Raw genomic sequence first — 16,295 nt, 5'->3', positions numbered from 1 at the left:
GCAAGAGACTCGGTTCGTTGTGAAAAATGGATTGCACGAGTGTAGAGGATGAGAGCTTCGTGGGTTCCAAATGACAGGTAGGCAGTAATGGGCCCCGGCTCGACAGTGTTCAATAAGTACTGCGGCGACTTTGAACCTACCGCTAAAAGCAGCATGGCTCGGCTCCTCCTCCTCTTTATATGCCGCCATGGCGCAGAAAATCAGCCACACCGGCTGAGGCGCTGCGTTCAGCGGTCACTGCTTCTGCGAAGGCTGTGCGTCGCCGCGATGGCTCATCTCCGCCGCGGAAGTGGATCAGACGGGCATGAGGTTTGTCCGTGATCGCATATCATCTGAATATGACTCAAAACAATAGTGTTATATTGCCCCGAGGGCTCGAAACAATAGTGTAATATTGCCCCAGTAACTTCACTCGGTTGTGTGGTGTTCTCCTTTTCGAAAAGCGCTTCCGTGTCAGACGAGGCCCATTTGTCTCCCAGAGTTAGGGTACACCGCGTGTTTTCATTTGCGGATGTCCGGGTGACGTCACGGACGGAGGACGCAGCCAATATGGCGGTCACTTTGATATCGTAGAATGATACTTCTGCAACTTTGTGCATGGATGACGCGCTCTCCGCTCACATTTATTTTTTCGTATAGACATTGAAGTGAATAATGTAATTTTCATTACAATATCTATTTTAGAATGTTGCTTTAAGCTATGTTCATGTACTTGTAATACCATATGGCTCACAAGCTTTCAATAAAACATCATGTAACCAAGCAAGTCTTTGCTTCCGCTTATGGTTGTGTGTAAAACATTCTACCTTTGTGTTGAACAGATTATCCGACAAGAGCTACAAATTCCACCCTTTGTGGAGTCAAGAAACATATTTTATAAATGAAAAATCTCATGCCAACAAAGAAAAATCTCACAAAAATTAATTTCTCCATGTATGTACTGCTATCTAAATGGAAGACCATTCATTTTTTTTCTATCGCTATGCCTCTCTGGCATAAACAGATGAATAAAAATACATCCGTTATTGTAAATGTATATTTTTTTGAACAATTAAGTACACAACTACATGCAGTAAATGTGTTTCTTTCAGCTTGTCCCTGTTAGGGGTCGCCACAGCATGTCATCTCAGATGGACGCTCATATTTCTTTGACAGTTTTTACGCCAGATTCCCTTTCTGACGCAACCCCTTAGGAGTGGGGGCCCCATTGAGAAACAAATTCACGGCCCCTGGTTTACCAAACCAATGCTCTAACCACTGAGCTATGGGGCGCCTTAATATTAAGACATTCTGAGCCACTACAAATGGCACAGCTGGGTAGAAGGGTGCTGAGGATGGAGCTGCTAGGGAAAATAGCGAGAGGAAGACCAAGGAAAACGTTGAAGGATGTTGTGAGGAAGGACATGAGGGTGTTAGAGAGGATGCACAAGATAGGCTAAGATGGAAAAAGACGACATGCTGTGGCGACCCCTAACGGGACAAGCCGGAAGGAAAAGAAGAAGACGAAGGTTTGATTTTGCATTCACTACTCGCATTGACACACAGCGCTTGTGGATTATGTCACGTCAACATGTCCTACAAAAAAAAATTTTGAATAAAAATTGAAGCCATAAATTCTATAATGTTGATTCTATAGACTCATATCCCTCCTGTTTGAGATATGTGACAAAATCATAGCTCCAAATTGCCGCCCATTTATAGGATAGGTTTGTTGTCATATATAGATGTCTCGTTGTAATATTGCACATATCTTCTCCATGTCTTTCAACTAAATTTGTCATTTATATTTTTTTTAATGCAGCTTCCTTTAGTATTCTATCAGCGAAAGCATTTCCCAATCAAATCATATCTTTGTGTGATGTATGTGCTAGGCATTTGCATACAGTAAGATTTTTTTTTTTTTTGCAGTTGTATTGAAATCTACGGAGCCCCTAAAGGGACATTGAAAAGAAAAAAACGTATTGAAAAAAAAAAACTTACTTGTTTTTCCTCATAGTTAATGAGAAAAACAAAAACTTACTCATTGCAATGAGTAAGTTTCTCATTGCAATGAGTAACTGGTCCATTACATGTGTGCATGTATAAAAGACCCTTTTTCATTTCAGTTTACATTTCTAGGCAACAATGACAATACAGGAGTTAGTTCAGTTGTATTTTCATCTAGGACTTTATTATAAAGACAATGCTGCTTTACTTGCAAGTCGTCACCATTATGTTGTGTCTGAGAGACACTTAAGAATTTTGAAGTCTTTTAGTCTGGTTCGGCGCAAAGAATACACCACTTTGGATCGTCTAGTTCATTTTATCCAAGAACGTTTACAAACCTCTGGTCAGCTCTGTGGGTACAGGTGGATGTACACAAAATACAAGGAGGATGGATTACATGTCAAGAAAGAACAGGTGTGCTTAATTTTGAAAGAACTTGATACAAGAAATGTTGAACTCAGAAGGAGGAGACTCTTCCATCGACTAAGCTATTTCGCAAAAGGTCCCAATTACATTGGGCATTTCGACTCATACAATAAACTGAAACCATTTGGGATATGTATTAACGGCTGCATTAATGGGTTTTCCCGGAAATGCGTTCACAACCAGCAGTCACCCAAAAATCGTCGGAGGTTACTACATGGAGGCAGTCCACAGATTAGGGGGTACTCCAAGGATTGCAAGAGGCGACCGCGGCACAGAGAACGTGAAAGTCAGAGACTTTCAGCGATATCTCTGTCGCAACATTCACGATGACGCCAGTATTGATAGTTACATCGAAGGCGCAAGCACAGCTAATCAGCACATAGAGTTGGTGGGGCTTCCTCAGAAGGGAATCAATTGAATTCTTCATCTCTCTCTTTACTGACCTGAAAAACCGTGGTTTGTTCGACGGGACATATTTGGACAGAAATCTCATTCAGTTCTGCTACCTGGGAATAATTCAGATAAGATGTGTAATTTAATGTTCAATTTTCAAACAATGAAAATGCTTACCCATTCATCCCAGATCCACAGCAGAAAGTTACATTAACAAAGTAGTTGCTCTTGTATTTAACTATGAGTGGATATATTCATTTAAAGTAGAGTAGTAAATCTGATGCATTTACAATTGATCCAATGATTATGACCTTCTGTGTTACCTAACTAAAGGGTTCAGTGACCTCTGGCCAGCAATATTTTTGCCTCAATAGTTGTTTTCACATCAGGTCCAGAGCGCTACACGGTAGTGACACATCTAAAGCTATGCATCTATTTCTCTGCTCTTGGACATTTTATTTCATGTTATTACCCCCCTCTATTTTCTTAATAAATCTCCAACTTTTAAAATGATTTGGTCAAGATATCCTACCACCAAAATGCCAGACATAACATGAATAGTAAACTGTTCTCTTACTATCTATAATGCGGTATCAATACCCTTCTCCAGGATGAATTAGATGAGACCATCCGTGTCTGGGATGCAGACATCATCAGACCGTCAAAGAGTCCCAGGGTGCCCAGTGGCCGTCCCCAAATCATGTATGCGTTCCCAGAACTCTACTCAACTTGTGACTGCATATCCCCAGTTGACAAAACAGATGTAGAATTGTGTTGGAGTGACTGCAGATTTCGTCCAGCAGTCCCATGTGACACAGACATCTACAACATCTGCAATATTCTGATGGTGGAGTCACAGATGCATCTTACAGCTGATCCTTATCAGGCATTGGATCTATACCTCCATTTGAGGCATGAGATAATAACTGCCCTCTAATTTGAGACCTAAATACCTTTGGACTCCTTAACTGTGAATCCCCATTAATCTATTATACCTATTTTAAAATATATATACTGGCCCAACAATTGTTTTTGCTTAATGTCTATGTAGATTCTCATGCATCCGGTCAGGATAACCCACGAAATTTTCATTGAAACAACTCGGTTCTTCTGATTTTCTAAACATCTAATGACCCGAGCCAGTATTCCATTCGGCGAGCATTTGTGAGACTGACAAAAAAAAACAGCTATCAATTGCATTTTTGGGGAAAAAAAAAGCTGCCATTGTATTTGTATCAAACGTTTATTTTTAACTGCCTTTCAACCAAGTGAACAATTGAATAAAAGGACCAATAAAAACATGCTGAATGTGCAAATGGTGCTTGAAAGAAGTTAATATCACTTTTTGAAAGCCTTTCACCATTCTTTTGAATCTGAGCAAATTGTCAATTACAATACTCTGTTGTAACAAAGTTAATGTAAACAATTTGAAAACAAAAACCGTTGTCCCATATGAATGAACAAAGTGCTTTGAGTAACAACCATAAGAACTTCTTGATATGTATCCCTTGCATTCATTACAAAATATCTATCGTGTAGGAACGCAACAACACACGTAGTTAACAATGTAAACAGTTTGAAAACAAAAACCGTTGTCACATATAAATGAACAAAGTGCTTCGAGTAACAACTTCATATGATATGGATCCGTGGCATTCATTACAAAATATCCATCGTGTATTAATCACCAGACATGACATTGTCACACTCTTGGCGAAACTCAGGGTATGAGCTGTAGGTGAAAGGTAATTCAAGTACTGATCCACAGGTGTGTGCTACAGGTCTTTGACATAAACCATGCAGTCTATAAAATGTGTTTTCAATTTTTCCCTTCCACAGCACAGTGGCTCCTGTGCAAAAGTTTTCGTTGGTCGATGCTTCTCACAAAGCGTAGCAAATAGTTAAGAGCTGTCTGCTCTTGTGGATTTAGGGTTTCAATTGATTGTTTTATCATCTGGGCCACTTTCTTGTTTGTTGGCCTCTTGGATTCATAAAGGTTCATTATGTTTTCTTTGGTTAGCAATGTTGTCACAGATTTGTCTATACTGGAATGGAAACAGTCAATTATGTACTTTTGGTTATTGAAGAAGTGCTTTATGTGCAATTTTTAGAGTGGCAGCTCGTATGTTGTTTGGAGAGGGCAGGCAGTGTGAACCCATTCTTGAAAAGATTTCTAAAAGGTCTTCCACAACATTGTCATAAATGTTCCCTTGAATGGCTTTTTCAAGTGATGCTCGCTCACTTTCTGCTAAAAATTTGGAAAATGACATCAAAAGTTCATCATCCACTGAACCAAGTCCTTGAAAACAGGCAAGAACAAAAGCCGGTGACAGTCTTATAGGTAAAATTTGATGGTCCCGGTAGCCTTTCAACCAGACTCTTCCAAGCACTTGCCATTTTTGGGGAGAATAGTCTGGCCTTAGTCTGAGAACTCGTTCATCCTCCCCCTCACACTGTTCCAAAAAATCTTCCCAGAATGCAGAATATCCCTCCCTGGATACACCATTAATGTCCACCGCTTTTTCACTTGTGAACTCTATTTTCAAGTCACTATTTAGGACTTCTGGTGCCATAAAGATACTAAGAAAATCAACTATGTTTGCACGTCTTAAATTTACAATGACTTGGCTCTTATTGGCGTCTGATGCTGCACCATTGCTCGATGACAGAGGCTCATCATTTGGTGTAGAGTACTGCAAGATATTGGAAAAAAACATACTCATCAGTTCATCCAATAGTGAACAAAATATAATATATATATATATATATATATATATATAATATATATATATATATATATATATATAATATATATATATATACACACACAAGAAAAACAGCAAAAAGTTACCAAAAGTGAAGTGATGTGAAAAAAAAAAATCCTCACAAAATCCAATCCCATGGAAGTTTTGCAATGAAGTCAAATTTATTCCAAGAACAAGCACATTTTTCTTCTTTTTTCCCATGTCACATTATGGGCTCCAATTTGCTCATGTGTAGTGTAGATGTAACCTAAATGTCACTACACGAAACTGAAACTTTTGATTAATTTTTGTTGAATTTTTAAAAAATATTGCTTCAACAATTTGGCAAGAATTATTCCAATACCCGTTCCATACTCAGTATGTCACAGACTATTCCATGGTTTACCTGCATTGAGCAAGTGGGTGCTGGATCTACAGGAAAGGAGCTTTCTGAGTGAGTCACTTTGTTGTTTCTAGTCCTGCTGTGCCGTTATCTGTAAGATCGTCTCCCCAAAGATCGTCTCTGCATTGGCAACAATAAAGTTGTTAGGAGATGAAGGTGATGGGACAGTCAACCACAGGTTAGAGCATCTGGCTCAAAGTTGTGTAGACTGGGGTTCAAATCACTGTAATTCATACGCCAAACTTAAAATGGTATCTTTACTATTTTAATGTGTAATACCCTATGTATTAAAAACACACGCAAGAGAAGCTGCCTTACCTCCATTGGTGGGTCATCTGTGGGCTCAAAGTCCGAGGATAAATATGAGAGCTGTATTACTTTAGTTTTGGATGTTGTGTAAATGCGCAGCATGGCTAGTTTACTCGTATAGCTGACCGACAGTGACATCGTGAGGCACTAAATTACGACTATAATCACGTATATCAAAGTCAAAGTCTTCACATGGTCCTTTGAGCAAACGTCCATTTGGAAAAAAAACAAGTCTTTGCCTGTTTCCAGCAGCTCTGCCATAGTCACTGTTTGGTCAACAGACAAGTGCCGTGTTCTACCTCCACCTCTTGCTCTGACTTGACGATACGCGCCGGTCTGAAAGTGAAGCCACCCCATTTCAACACGGCACGTGACTTTGAAGGCATCTTTATTTCTAATAGTGCCGCGGTTGATCGTAGCTCTTCGTTCGTTCCCGAATCTTTCTCTGATACGTTCCATAAGCGTGTCTTTCACACCCTCCATTCCACCCTGGTTTTCGTCTGTCAGGGTTCTCCGACGACAAAATGCTCTGAGTGCAAGTCTGTCTCCATATCTGACGAAATACTGTCCTAACTCTTCATCTGTCATAACACATATGACATTAATATCGATCTGTAAGAAGAAAGACGCGGGTTACAAATGTCAATCATTCTAGCCTAGCAAGCAGAAGAGATGCCTATACTGCTATATTCGTGTAATAAAAGATTACTGTTATACTCAACTTATCTTCTTTGAGTTGATCAATGACGCTGTCAGGTATATTCCTTGTTTTGAGGAAAGAGACAAAGTCTGTATAAGATACAGTTAAATTCCGTGAAAGGTAACGAGGATGGACTCGTTTGTACCTATCATCCATCTCATCGTTTGATTCAGGTGTGGCAGATACTTCGATCACACACACAAAAAAAGGCACGTTCTAGCAAGCGGGTCTCCTATTTACTGTCTCTCTTTTGCTTTCTCCACGGCAGCTGCAGCAATGCGCGCGTGACCCCCTCTCCTCCTCCCCCTTGACTACAAAGGATTTACAACCAGTCATTAAAAAGTAATGGTCTATTTTATGATTACGTTGTCCCATTTGCTTTTGGTCCCTCATCTAGACAGACTGTTGTAATTCCTACACTGTTCATCTGATTTGGACGTGAATACATTAGCATCAAATTAAAGCTTAAACTCTTTGGTTAAAGCACATCTTTTTCACTTTTAATTTAAAACCCATTCTGGTGGTAGTTAGATCAAAGGTGAAAATTGTGTTGATGTCCCAATATTTATGGACCTGACTTAATACACAATTGGTGTAACTGGAATTGATAACTGAGCAGTTGATGCCCTGTTGTGCCCACATCCTGTCATACTCATCTCTGCCTTATGACATCAAGTTGTCTGCTGTAAAACCGTTCCATAAATGTCTATCAAAAAACTCTTCTTCCTAATGAGCTACAGGTCTTGCCAAAAGAGGAAAAAAGCTCAACTATGCTTATAAATTAATCATTCAAATCCTTGTTTTACTTAATGACATCGTGTTCTTTGAAATCTTTCCATAAATGTCTTTATAAAAAAAAAAAATACTCTTCCACCTAATGATTTACAGGTGTTGCCAAAAGAGGTTTTTTTTTTTTTTTTTTTTTTCCAAAAACTAAATGTCATAAGTTGCCAATTATGCAAGTCCTTGTTTTAGCAGCAATAAGTTCCACTTTACATCTGTAGAATAAAAGTGACTAGTTGCTTTTTTTGTTGTTGTTAATGAGTCACTCGAGGCGCCTGAGGATGATCCTCAGAAGCTCTCAACTCGCATGTGGGAAGCTCCGTAGTTCTCCGAAGGAGAATCCCAGTTTGGAAGTGGAAGTGCTATCAGGCTGACTGGAGTGCAGGGCACCGCAGCCAGAGGTGCTCAGCTTCCGCACCACAGAGACCCCACCGGTCATCATCGCACTTCCCCCGTCAAATGTTGCCATCTTCGGAGGGAGGGGTGGTGGCCGGACGGGAATCGGATAAGATTGACGAGGTCTTACTTGGACAACTGGGACTCTTTCTCTGGATTAGGTCGGGAGGAGGTTAGGGAAAGGACACAGGGGTGGGTAGATGGAGAGAGTTTGCAACTCCTGCGGATGATCGTTTGGGTGTCGAGTGGAGTGATTGGTTGGGGAAGGGAGGAACTGAGTTTGGCCTGCTCGGCTGCAAGGTCATTGCCCAGGACGTTGCAATAGCCCATATTATTAGTTGGATCTTTTTGGTGGAAAGAAAGGCTCCAAAGTTGCTGTTGTGATAAAGCCAAGTGCTATTAAATACTAGTTACATTTTCTCTTTTGTTTACAGATGCAGTGTTTTGATGTCCATATCACCAGAATTTTTACATCAACCTGATTCAGACAAATGATGACTCATGCAGCCTTATTTCCATCCACAGTTATGTTCCCACAGAGCATGCACTTACTTGCTCAATGTGTAATTTAAAAGAGAACCAGCATAGTCTTTTGAAATGGATAACCTCATCGATTTTGAGATGCCATCTGTGGCTACAACTCTTAATGTGGCAAGAGAAACCCCCTACGGCCATTCAGAATCTTTGTCTCCTGAGCACCCGTCCTCGTTGCCCATAGCACCCACGACATCCATCTTGCATCACCATGATAAAGATGATGAGGAAAACCAAAGTGATGCAACGGAGTCTGCAGACAGTGAGAACGACATAGATCCACGCATTACTGGGTGGAAGGAGAGACGCTCTTCATCCTCATCTGTTCACAGTACTGAAGACACTGATGCTGAGGCCTTTGTTAGAAAGGAGTTCATGAAGGCGTATGTGGAGAAAGTGTTTCATGGAAGGTAAGGCACACCCCTTATCTCTGCCAAGAGTAAATCATACAAGGTTAATCAGAAGGATACTTAATTATTTTATTCATATGTTTTTAGCGGGCAGCACGTTAGACGACTGGTTAGCACATCTGTCTCGGAGTTCTGAGGACCTGGGTTCAAACCCAGCCTTGCCTGTGTGGAATTTGCATGTTCTCACCATGCTTGCATGGATATTCACCTGGTACTCTAGTTTCCTCTGACATCCCAAACGTGCATGGTAGGTTAATTGAAGACTCTAAATTGCCTCATAGGTGTGAGAGTGAGTGTTAACGGTTGTTTGTTTATATGTGCCCTGAGATTGGCCGCTGACCAGTTTCTGGTGTAGCCCACTTCTAGCTAAGAATTAACTGGGATAGGCGCCAGCATGGCTGCTACCCTCCTCGGAGGAGTGGTGCAGTAAATAGATGGATGGATATATGTTTGTTAGTAGGATTGCTCAAAACATACCCAATCCATCTGAAATGGTACATCTACGAACATTAAAAAGCTGTGCTACTCTGACCTAAGGAATGAAGAATAATTTTTTTTCTACTGTAATTATTGTCAGTCAATCTCCATTGAGCCAAGTAGGACAGTGATCACCACTTCCAGCAGATGGTGCTGTGACTATATATTTTAGTTTTCAGGAAACAATTGGGACATTTTTTTACATCTATTGTAGTAGTTATTTTAGTTTTTCTGTTGTATTATAATTATTTTTATTTCAGCATTTATAAATCACTGTACGTGTTATTAAACTGTAAACTTGTTTTCAATGTTGTCATTGATTGCCACAATGTTTTCTCAGGCATGACTTGGACCAAGAGGAAAGGGCTCTTTTTGGAGAGATGTGCACTGGGAAGAATGGCAAAGGCAGGGAATGGTTTGCTAAATACGTTAGTGCACAGGTAAATAGGAAGAAAAAATACAACAGGATGTTTTTGTTACACGCTGTACCTGTATACCAGATACCCAGTGTCAGAAGTGACGCTTTTTTTTTTCGTCACGGTCTTATCATTTATCGTTTTTGAATGACAAAGCCCCCCACCCTGATTGAAAATTGTCACACCTGAATACTGTTTAGGGAATATAGAAAATATTTGTAATACTTATCTCCCCCCCATTTAGCGCTGCCACTCCAAATGTGTGAGTGAAGCTACCTTCTACCGACTGGTGCAGTCATTTGCGGTTGTGCTATTTGAGTAAGTCAGTTTGTAGTCGTGGTTTGAAAGTAATAACATTTATGACTAAGTGCTGGTTTTAATATTACACAGTAAATGAAAGAATTAAATGCATGATTACTGCTTTTGGAATCAAGTGTAAGGGTTGATATAATGTGTGTTTTGCATCTGTTCTTTGGCAGATGTTACCAAATGGATGACTACAGCCCAGCCAAAAACCTTATGACTATGTGCTTTACATACTACTATATTGGTAAGTTTATTTTTCCTTTAGAAAAAAATGTTAGTAATTGCAACCAGCACAGACTTCTACTATTTAGAAGTGTAGTGTCACATCGAGCGGAAGTTCATGTATAACTCAAGGTTACGTGACACCACATTTCAATGGACTTGCTATTATATTGAAACATTTTCCAAAAAAGGAAAGTCCCAGCCGTCTCCTTCTGAGCTCCTTCATCGAGGTGGTCCTCCAGCTGGTATGGACTCATACTTAAACAAAGCCAACTCCTGGCTCTCTGGTAAGAAGGACGCTGCTGAGCGCCTACTTAAAAATTCATCGAAGACTGACCTCAAAGGATTTTTTGGAGGCCTCGAAAGCAAACTTAGAAGCTCAATAACTCAGAAGACAGAGTAAGCAAATGTACTTTGTTCCTTTGTCATTTTCATGAACTTAGTTTTTCCCATCTAACACATTCTTTCCTCTTAATATCCACTACAGGGAGGGTGAAAATCCAGTTGAGCCTAAACCTAAATCACCAGGTAAAGGGTATTGTGTGTGTGTGTGTGTTTTAAATACCTCTACTTACGAACATCTCTAGTAATGAAAAATTTAGGTTACGAAACACGTCCTTGGAAAAATATTGTCTCTAGTTACGAAGGAAATTCAGAATATGAAAGGGGGAAAAAATAACATCCGGATTCCTCATATTCCCCCTCAACATAAACATCCTGTATCTTGGTGTGTGTAGCGTGCTAGAGCTGCTCTCCCATTGGCTACCGCAGGGGCATCTTCCTGGCATCCCTTTGGCTGGGAGGGACTTCATTTTTAACCATGATGCACCTCCTCTATCTTGGTTAGTGTGGCGCGATAGATCTGCTCTCCCATTGGCTATCACCGTAGCAGCTTCCTCGCGCCCTATTGGCTAGGAGGGACATCAGTCTTTACCCATGATGCGTTTTGATTCCCTTGGATACTCGAGTGTCACCGACTCACGCTAGCGCTATCACACGCTGTCACAAGCTAATGCACTTTGGAAAAGAACAACTTTTTCATTTGTGTTTTTTGCAAGTTTTTTCATCTTTCTTCACGATTGGCCCAAGAAGCTTTAGTGGAATTAAGTTGTGTGCATGGGTACGTATGTTCGTATGTATGTTTTCTCTCAGGTGTCAGTTTGCCTCCTCCTCTGTCCCCCACGATGCCTTTTGCTTGTTACTCACTGTTCTCGTTGCATAGTCGCCCAAAGGGAAAGGTAAATGAACATAATTTAAAAAATTATTCTGTACTTTGCTTATTTTTGGTGGCTGGGGGGCTTGGAACAGATTACACTATTTACATGTAAAATGCACCTCTATTTACGGAAAAGTCACGTTACGAAACGACTTCTGGAATGGATTAATTTCGTAAGTAGAGGTACCACTGTACTTTACTGTTGCACAGCTTAATTTCTTTTGATTTGACATCTAACATGTTATTTTCACCCCAGTGTCAGAGGCACCAGAGGAAAAGAAGGGAGAAAAGGTTTACTTGTACACCCACCTGAAGCAGCAACCTATCTGGTACTTGTCTCGTCCATTTGCACCATGTCCTTGGTTTTTGACATTTTCTTTACTGCGTGGTGAATGACGTACACAGTAGAAAATGTTGGCAGCTAATAACTTAACCCCTTGTCTATTTAGACAGAAACCGTCTGCTTTGTAAAGATTTTTATGTTTCCAAAAAGGCAGAAATTGTCAATGAAACTCACAGATAGTGCAGTGCACACCTTGCCTAACCATCTAGTCAATTGACAGAGCCTCGTGAAACGTAAATAATATAATGCCAAATAGACTGATTTGAGAACGATGCGTATTTAAAAAAAATAAAATAAATCAGGGAGGATTACGGAGGTTAACGTGGCCGCAATACGCTTCCATGTATGGAGGAGACAACTCCCTGTCCTAATTTTTTTTTTCCCCAATCACAGTGAATAAATGCGAGTTTGTGTAAAATCAGAGGTCATTTACAGTGAAGAAAAGTATTTGAACACGCTGCTATATTCCAAGTTCTCCCACTTAGAAATCATGGAGGAATCTAAAATTTTCATTGTAGGTGCATGTCCGCTGTGAGAGAGATAATCTAAAAAGAAAAATCCAGAAATCACAATGTATGATTTTCTAACGATTTATTTGTGTGATACAGCTGCAAATAAGTATTTGAACACCTGAGAAAACCAATGTTAATATTTGGTACAGTAGCCTTTGTTTGCTATTACAGAGGTCAAATGTTTCCTGTAGTTGTTCACCAGGTTTGCACACACTACAGGAGGGATTTTGGCCCACTCCTCCACACAGATCTTCTCTAGATCAGACAGGTTTCTGAGCTGTCGTTGAGGAACATGGAGTTTCAGCTCCCTCCAGAGATTTTCTTTTGTGTTTAGGTCTGGAGACTGGCCAGGGCACGCCAGAACCTTGATATGCTTCTTATGGAGCCACTCCTTAGTTTTTCTGGCTGTGTTCTTCGGGTCATTGTCATGTTGGGAGACCCAGCCACGACCCATCTTCAATGATATGACTGAGGGAAAAACTTTGTTCCCCAAAATCTCACAATATAGGACCACGGTCATCCGCTCTTTAATACAGTGCAGTTGTCCTGTCCCATGTGCAGGAAAAACACCACCTCTGACCACAAAATTTTCTCTCGTGACTCCTCTGTATCATCCAAATGGTCATTGGCAAACTTGAGACGGGCCTAGACATGTGCTGGTTTAAGAACCTTCCGTCCCATGCATGATTTCAAACCTGACGTCTTGGTGTCTTACCAACACTCATCTTGGAAACAGTGGTCCCAGCTCCTTTCAGGACATTGACCAAGTCCTGTCGTGTAGTCCTGGGCTGATTCCTCACCTTTCTCAGGATCATTGAGACCCCACGAGGTGATATCTTGCAAGGGGCTCCACTCCGATTGAGATTGACCGTCATGTTTAGCTTCTTCCATTTCCTAATGATTGCTCCAACAGTGGACTTTTTTTCACCAAGCTGCTTGGCAATTTCTCTGTAGCCCTTTCCAGCCGTGTGGAGTTGTACAATTTTGTCTCTGGTGTCTTTGGACAGCTCTTTGGTCTTGGCCACTTTACAAGTTTGAGTCTTACTGATTGTATGGGTGGACAAGTGTCTTTACGCCACCTCACACAGGTGCATCTGATTTAGGATAATACATGAAGTGGAGGTGGATTTTTAAAGGCGGACTAACAGGTACTTGAGGGTCAAAATTCTAGCTTATAGACAGGTGTTCAAATACTTATTTGCAACTGTATCACACAATTAAATCGTTAAAAAAATCATATATTGTAATTTCTAGATTTTTGTTTTTAGATTATCTCTCTCACAGTGTACTTACACCTACGATGAAAATTTCAGACCCCTCCATGATTTCTATGAGGGAGAACTTGCAATATAGTAAGGTGTTCAAATACTTTTTTTCGTCACTGTATTTAAATATTGGTATTTGTTTTGAAAAAATTAAGTGTATAGAGTGCACGTGATGGATGGCGCCCAAAGAAATACACACACCTATGTAGCAGTCATTTTAGGTAGGAATTATTCTTCTCAATCTGAAATTACCAGGAAGTATTCATAACGGCAGATTGATTCATTTGAGAACAATGCGTATTAAAAAAAATAAACTGTCACAAAGAGGTTTACGGGGGTAAGCATGTGGCAACAATACACTTTGACGTACGGAGGCCAGATTTTTTTTCCAGTCATAGTTAATGAATGCGAGGTTGTGTAGAACCAGGGGAATTTATCTAAATATTGGTATTTGTATTGAAAAATCTGAGCGGGTCCACCTAACCTTGTTGTCCAAGACAAGCAGAAGCGAATTAACAATCACATTTCTTACCGGTGAAAACATCATTTTTGGCATTAAATATGGATCTTCTTTGCCAAGTGTCTCTCATTTTTCCATGTACCTTCGTTTATGATCACCTTCTAAATGGTAAACGGGATGGGACAAAACTCTAGGTGTCGTGCTCTAAGACATATTTTCCTTTCGTCTCAACAAATTAACTTGCAACAATACTTTGTTTTACCGGCAAAATGGCAATGTCACGTGATTTTCTGACGTAGCTGCATGAGCTCTAAGGTGATCTGCGAAGTAGAGAGGGATTACTGTGTGTGTGTATATAAATAATATATACTGTCTGACTCACAGTTCTGCGGACCGTAGTTCAAATTCTCACTTTATAAAAGCACTCCTAATCTTAACTCATTACCTGTATGAAAGACTCCTATCTCAATTTATCGGTATAAAGACACATGTCCACATGTATAAAGGCACATGTCCACAGAATCAGTCAATTAGACACTAATTTCTCCATCATGGGGAAGACTAACTTTCTAAGGACATCAGGGATAACATTGTAGACCTGCACATGGGTGGAATCTGCTACAAGACCATTGGCAAGAGGCTAAATGAGATGGAAACCACTGTTGGTGCAATAATCATAAAAGTTGAATAAACCCAGACCAAGGGTTGGGAACCTTTTCAACTGAGAGAGCCATAAATGCTAAATATTTTAAAATGTAATTTCAAAAGAGCCGTACAATGTTTTAAAAACTAAATACAGTATTTGCGCATTTATGTAAGACCAACACTTTTAGAGTACAATTAGTCTCGTAATTGTTTTAAATAACATTGTTACATTGTTGCTAACCAATTTTGATAAAAGTACTTCTTACCATTAATGTGACTTGTGCTGCATGGTTTTGCTGATGGCTTTATAGTCTGCTTCATACGTCGTTAGATTAAGCTTCATGCAGGTGTTGAGACTTCAATCTGTTAATTGTGAAGATAATTCAATTTGATTTGCCATTATGATGGCATGATGGTGAACAGTTCTTGCCGACAATGGCATGTATTTTATTCATTTCATTATCGTGTCTTTATGCAAAGTTGTCAAAATGTTTAGTGGCAACATCAAGTACGAATCCTTTGGCATACTGCCCATCTGTGAACGGCTTTCCATTTCTCACAATTACTAACGCAACGCTATCTGAATTCCATTCACCTTGTTGGGTCCAAACACAGATTCGCTGGCGACTAACTTGGACTCTGGAAAGTAGCTCTTGACATGCTTTCTTCCTGCTTCCCCCGCAGGATATTTTGACGCAAACCTAGTATGGTGCGTGTCAAAGGTGGTGCTTTATATTTGAGTATTTCATCGTTGCAATTTTGTCATTAGAATTTAGAAACACAGCAGAACTTTCTCTCTCCATTCCTCTGTCCATTCTTGCCAAAAACTGCAGTACTTTTTTTTTTTTCTTCTTTGAACGATCTTTGTCAGAAATGTTTCCACAGTCAGTTGTTCTGACGTGATCTGCATTTGACCCTTCTGCGTCTGCACACATCGACTGCCATATTGAACAGCAAACTATGGCTACCCTACGAGGACAAACTGTCACTGCCGCATTTGCATTTCCTATGTGACAGAAATGACATGTACAGTATGTTGTTATGGGGCTCTACGAGCCATATGCAACCTTCAAAAGAGCCAGATGTAGCTCTTGAGCCATAGGTTCCTGACCCCTGACCTAGACTGTCAATCGCTTGGTTTGGGGCTGCTCTCAAACTTCACGTTGTGCTATGATCATAATAAAGATTAGGTAGGCATCAACCCAGAAGTACACTCGAGGAGCTTGTAAATGATCTCAAGGCATCTGGGAGGACAGTCACCAACGTTCTCTCTAAATTTTTACATGTCTGAGCAAACACATTAATGCTGTGAGCACTCCCATTGCCCACTGTGAGCAACATCAGACATA

At 40.2% G+C, this 16,295-nt stretch overlaps 1 protein-coding gene and 1 long non-coding RNA gene across 3 annotated transcripts in view; one reads left to right on the top strand and one right to left on the bottom strand.

The window, feature by feature from the left end:
- The window catches only part of kiaa0513 (KIAA0513 ortholog), a 33,027-nt gene that overhangs the window by 2,098 nt on the left and 14,634 nt on the right, over positions 1 to 16,295 (top strand). For both annotated transcript variants that reach the window (XM_061821477.1, XM_061821476.1), the window contains exons 2-8: positions 8,575 to 9,084; positions 9,902 to 10,001; positions 10,222 to 10,295; positions 10,457 to 10,527; positions 10,697 to 10,904; positions 10,993 to 11,033; positions 11,978 to 12,050. In XM_061821477.1, the coding sequence (XP_061677461.1) occupies positions 8,738 to 9,084; positions 9,902 to 10,001; positions 10,222 to 10,295; positions 10,457 to 10,527; positions 10,697 to 10,904; positions 10,993 to 11,033; positions 11,978 to 12,050 (914 nt within the window). In that variant the 5' untranslated portion in view covers positions 8,575 to 8,737. The remainder of the gene's footprint in view (positions 1 to 8,574; positions 9,085 to 9,901; positions 10,002 to 10,221; positions 10,296 to 10,456; positions 10,528 to 10,696; positions 10,905 to 10,992; positions 11,034 to 11,977; positions 12,051 to 16,295) is intronic.
- LOC133501658 (uncharacterized) lies at positions 4,461 to 6,834 on the bottom strand. Its single transcript, XR_009795236.1, has 3 exons — positions 6,271 to 6,834; positions 5,956 to 6,072; positions 4,461 to 5,498 (listed from the first exon to the last, which is right to left on the bottom strand). It is a non-coding gene; the product is annotated as an uncharacterized LOC133501658 (long non-coding RNA).

This window comes from Syngnathoides biaculeatus, chromosome 6 (assembly GCF_019802595.1).
Source record: "Syngnathoides biaculeatus isolate LvHL_M chromosome 6, ASM1980259v1, whole genome shotgun sequence".
Lineage (NCBI taxonomy): Eukaryota > Metazoa > Chordata > Actinopteri > Syngnathiformes > Syngnathidae > Syngnathoides > Syngnathoides biaculeatus.
Note: the sequence above shows the minus strand (reverse complement) of the source record. Positions and strands in the feature narration are given on the sequence as shown.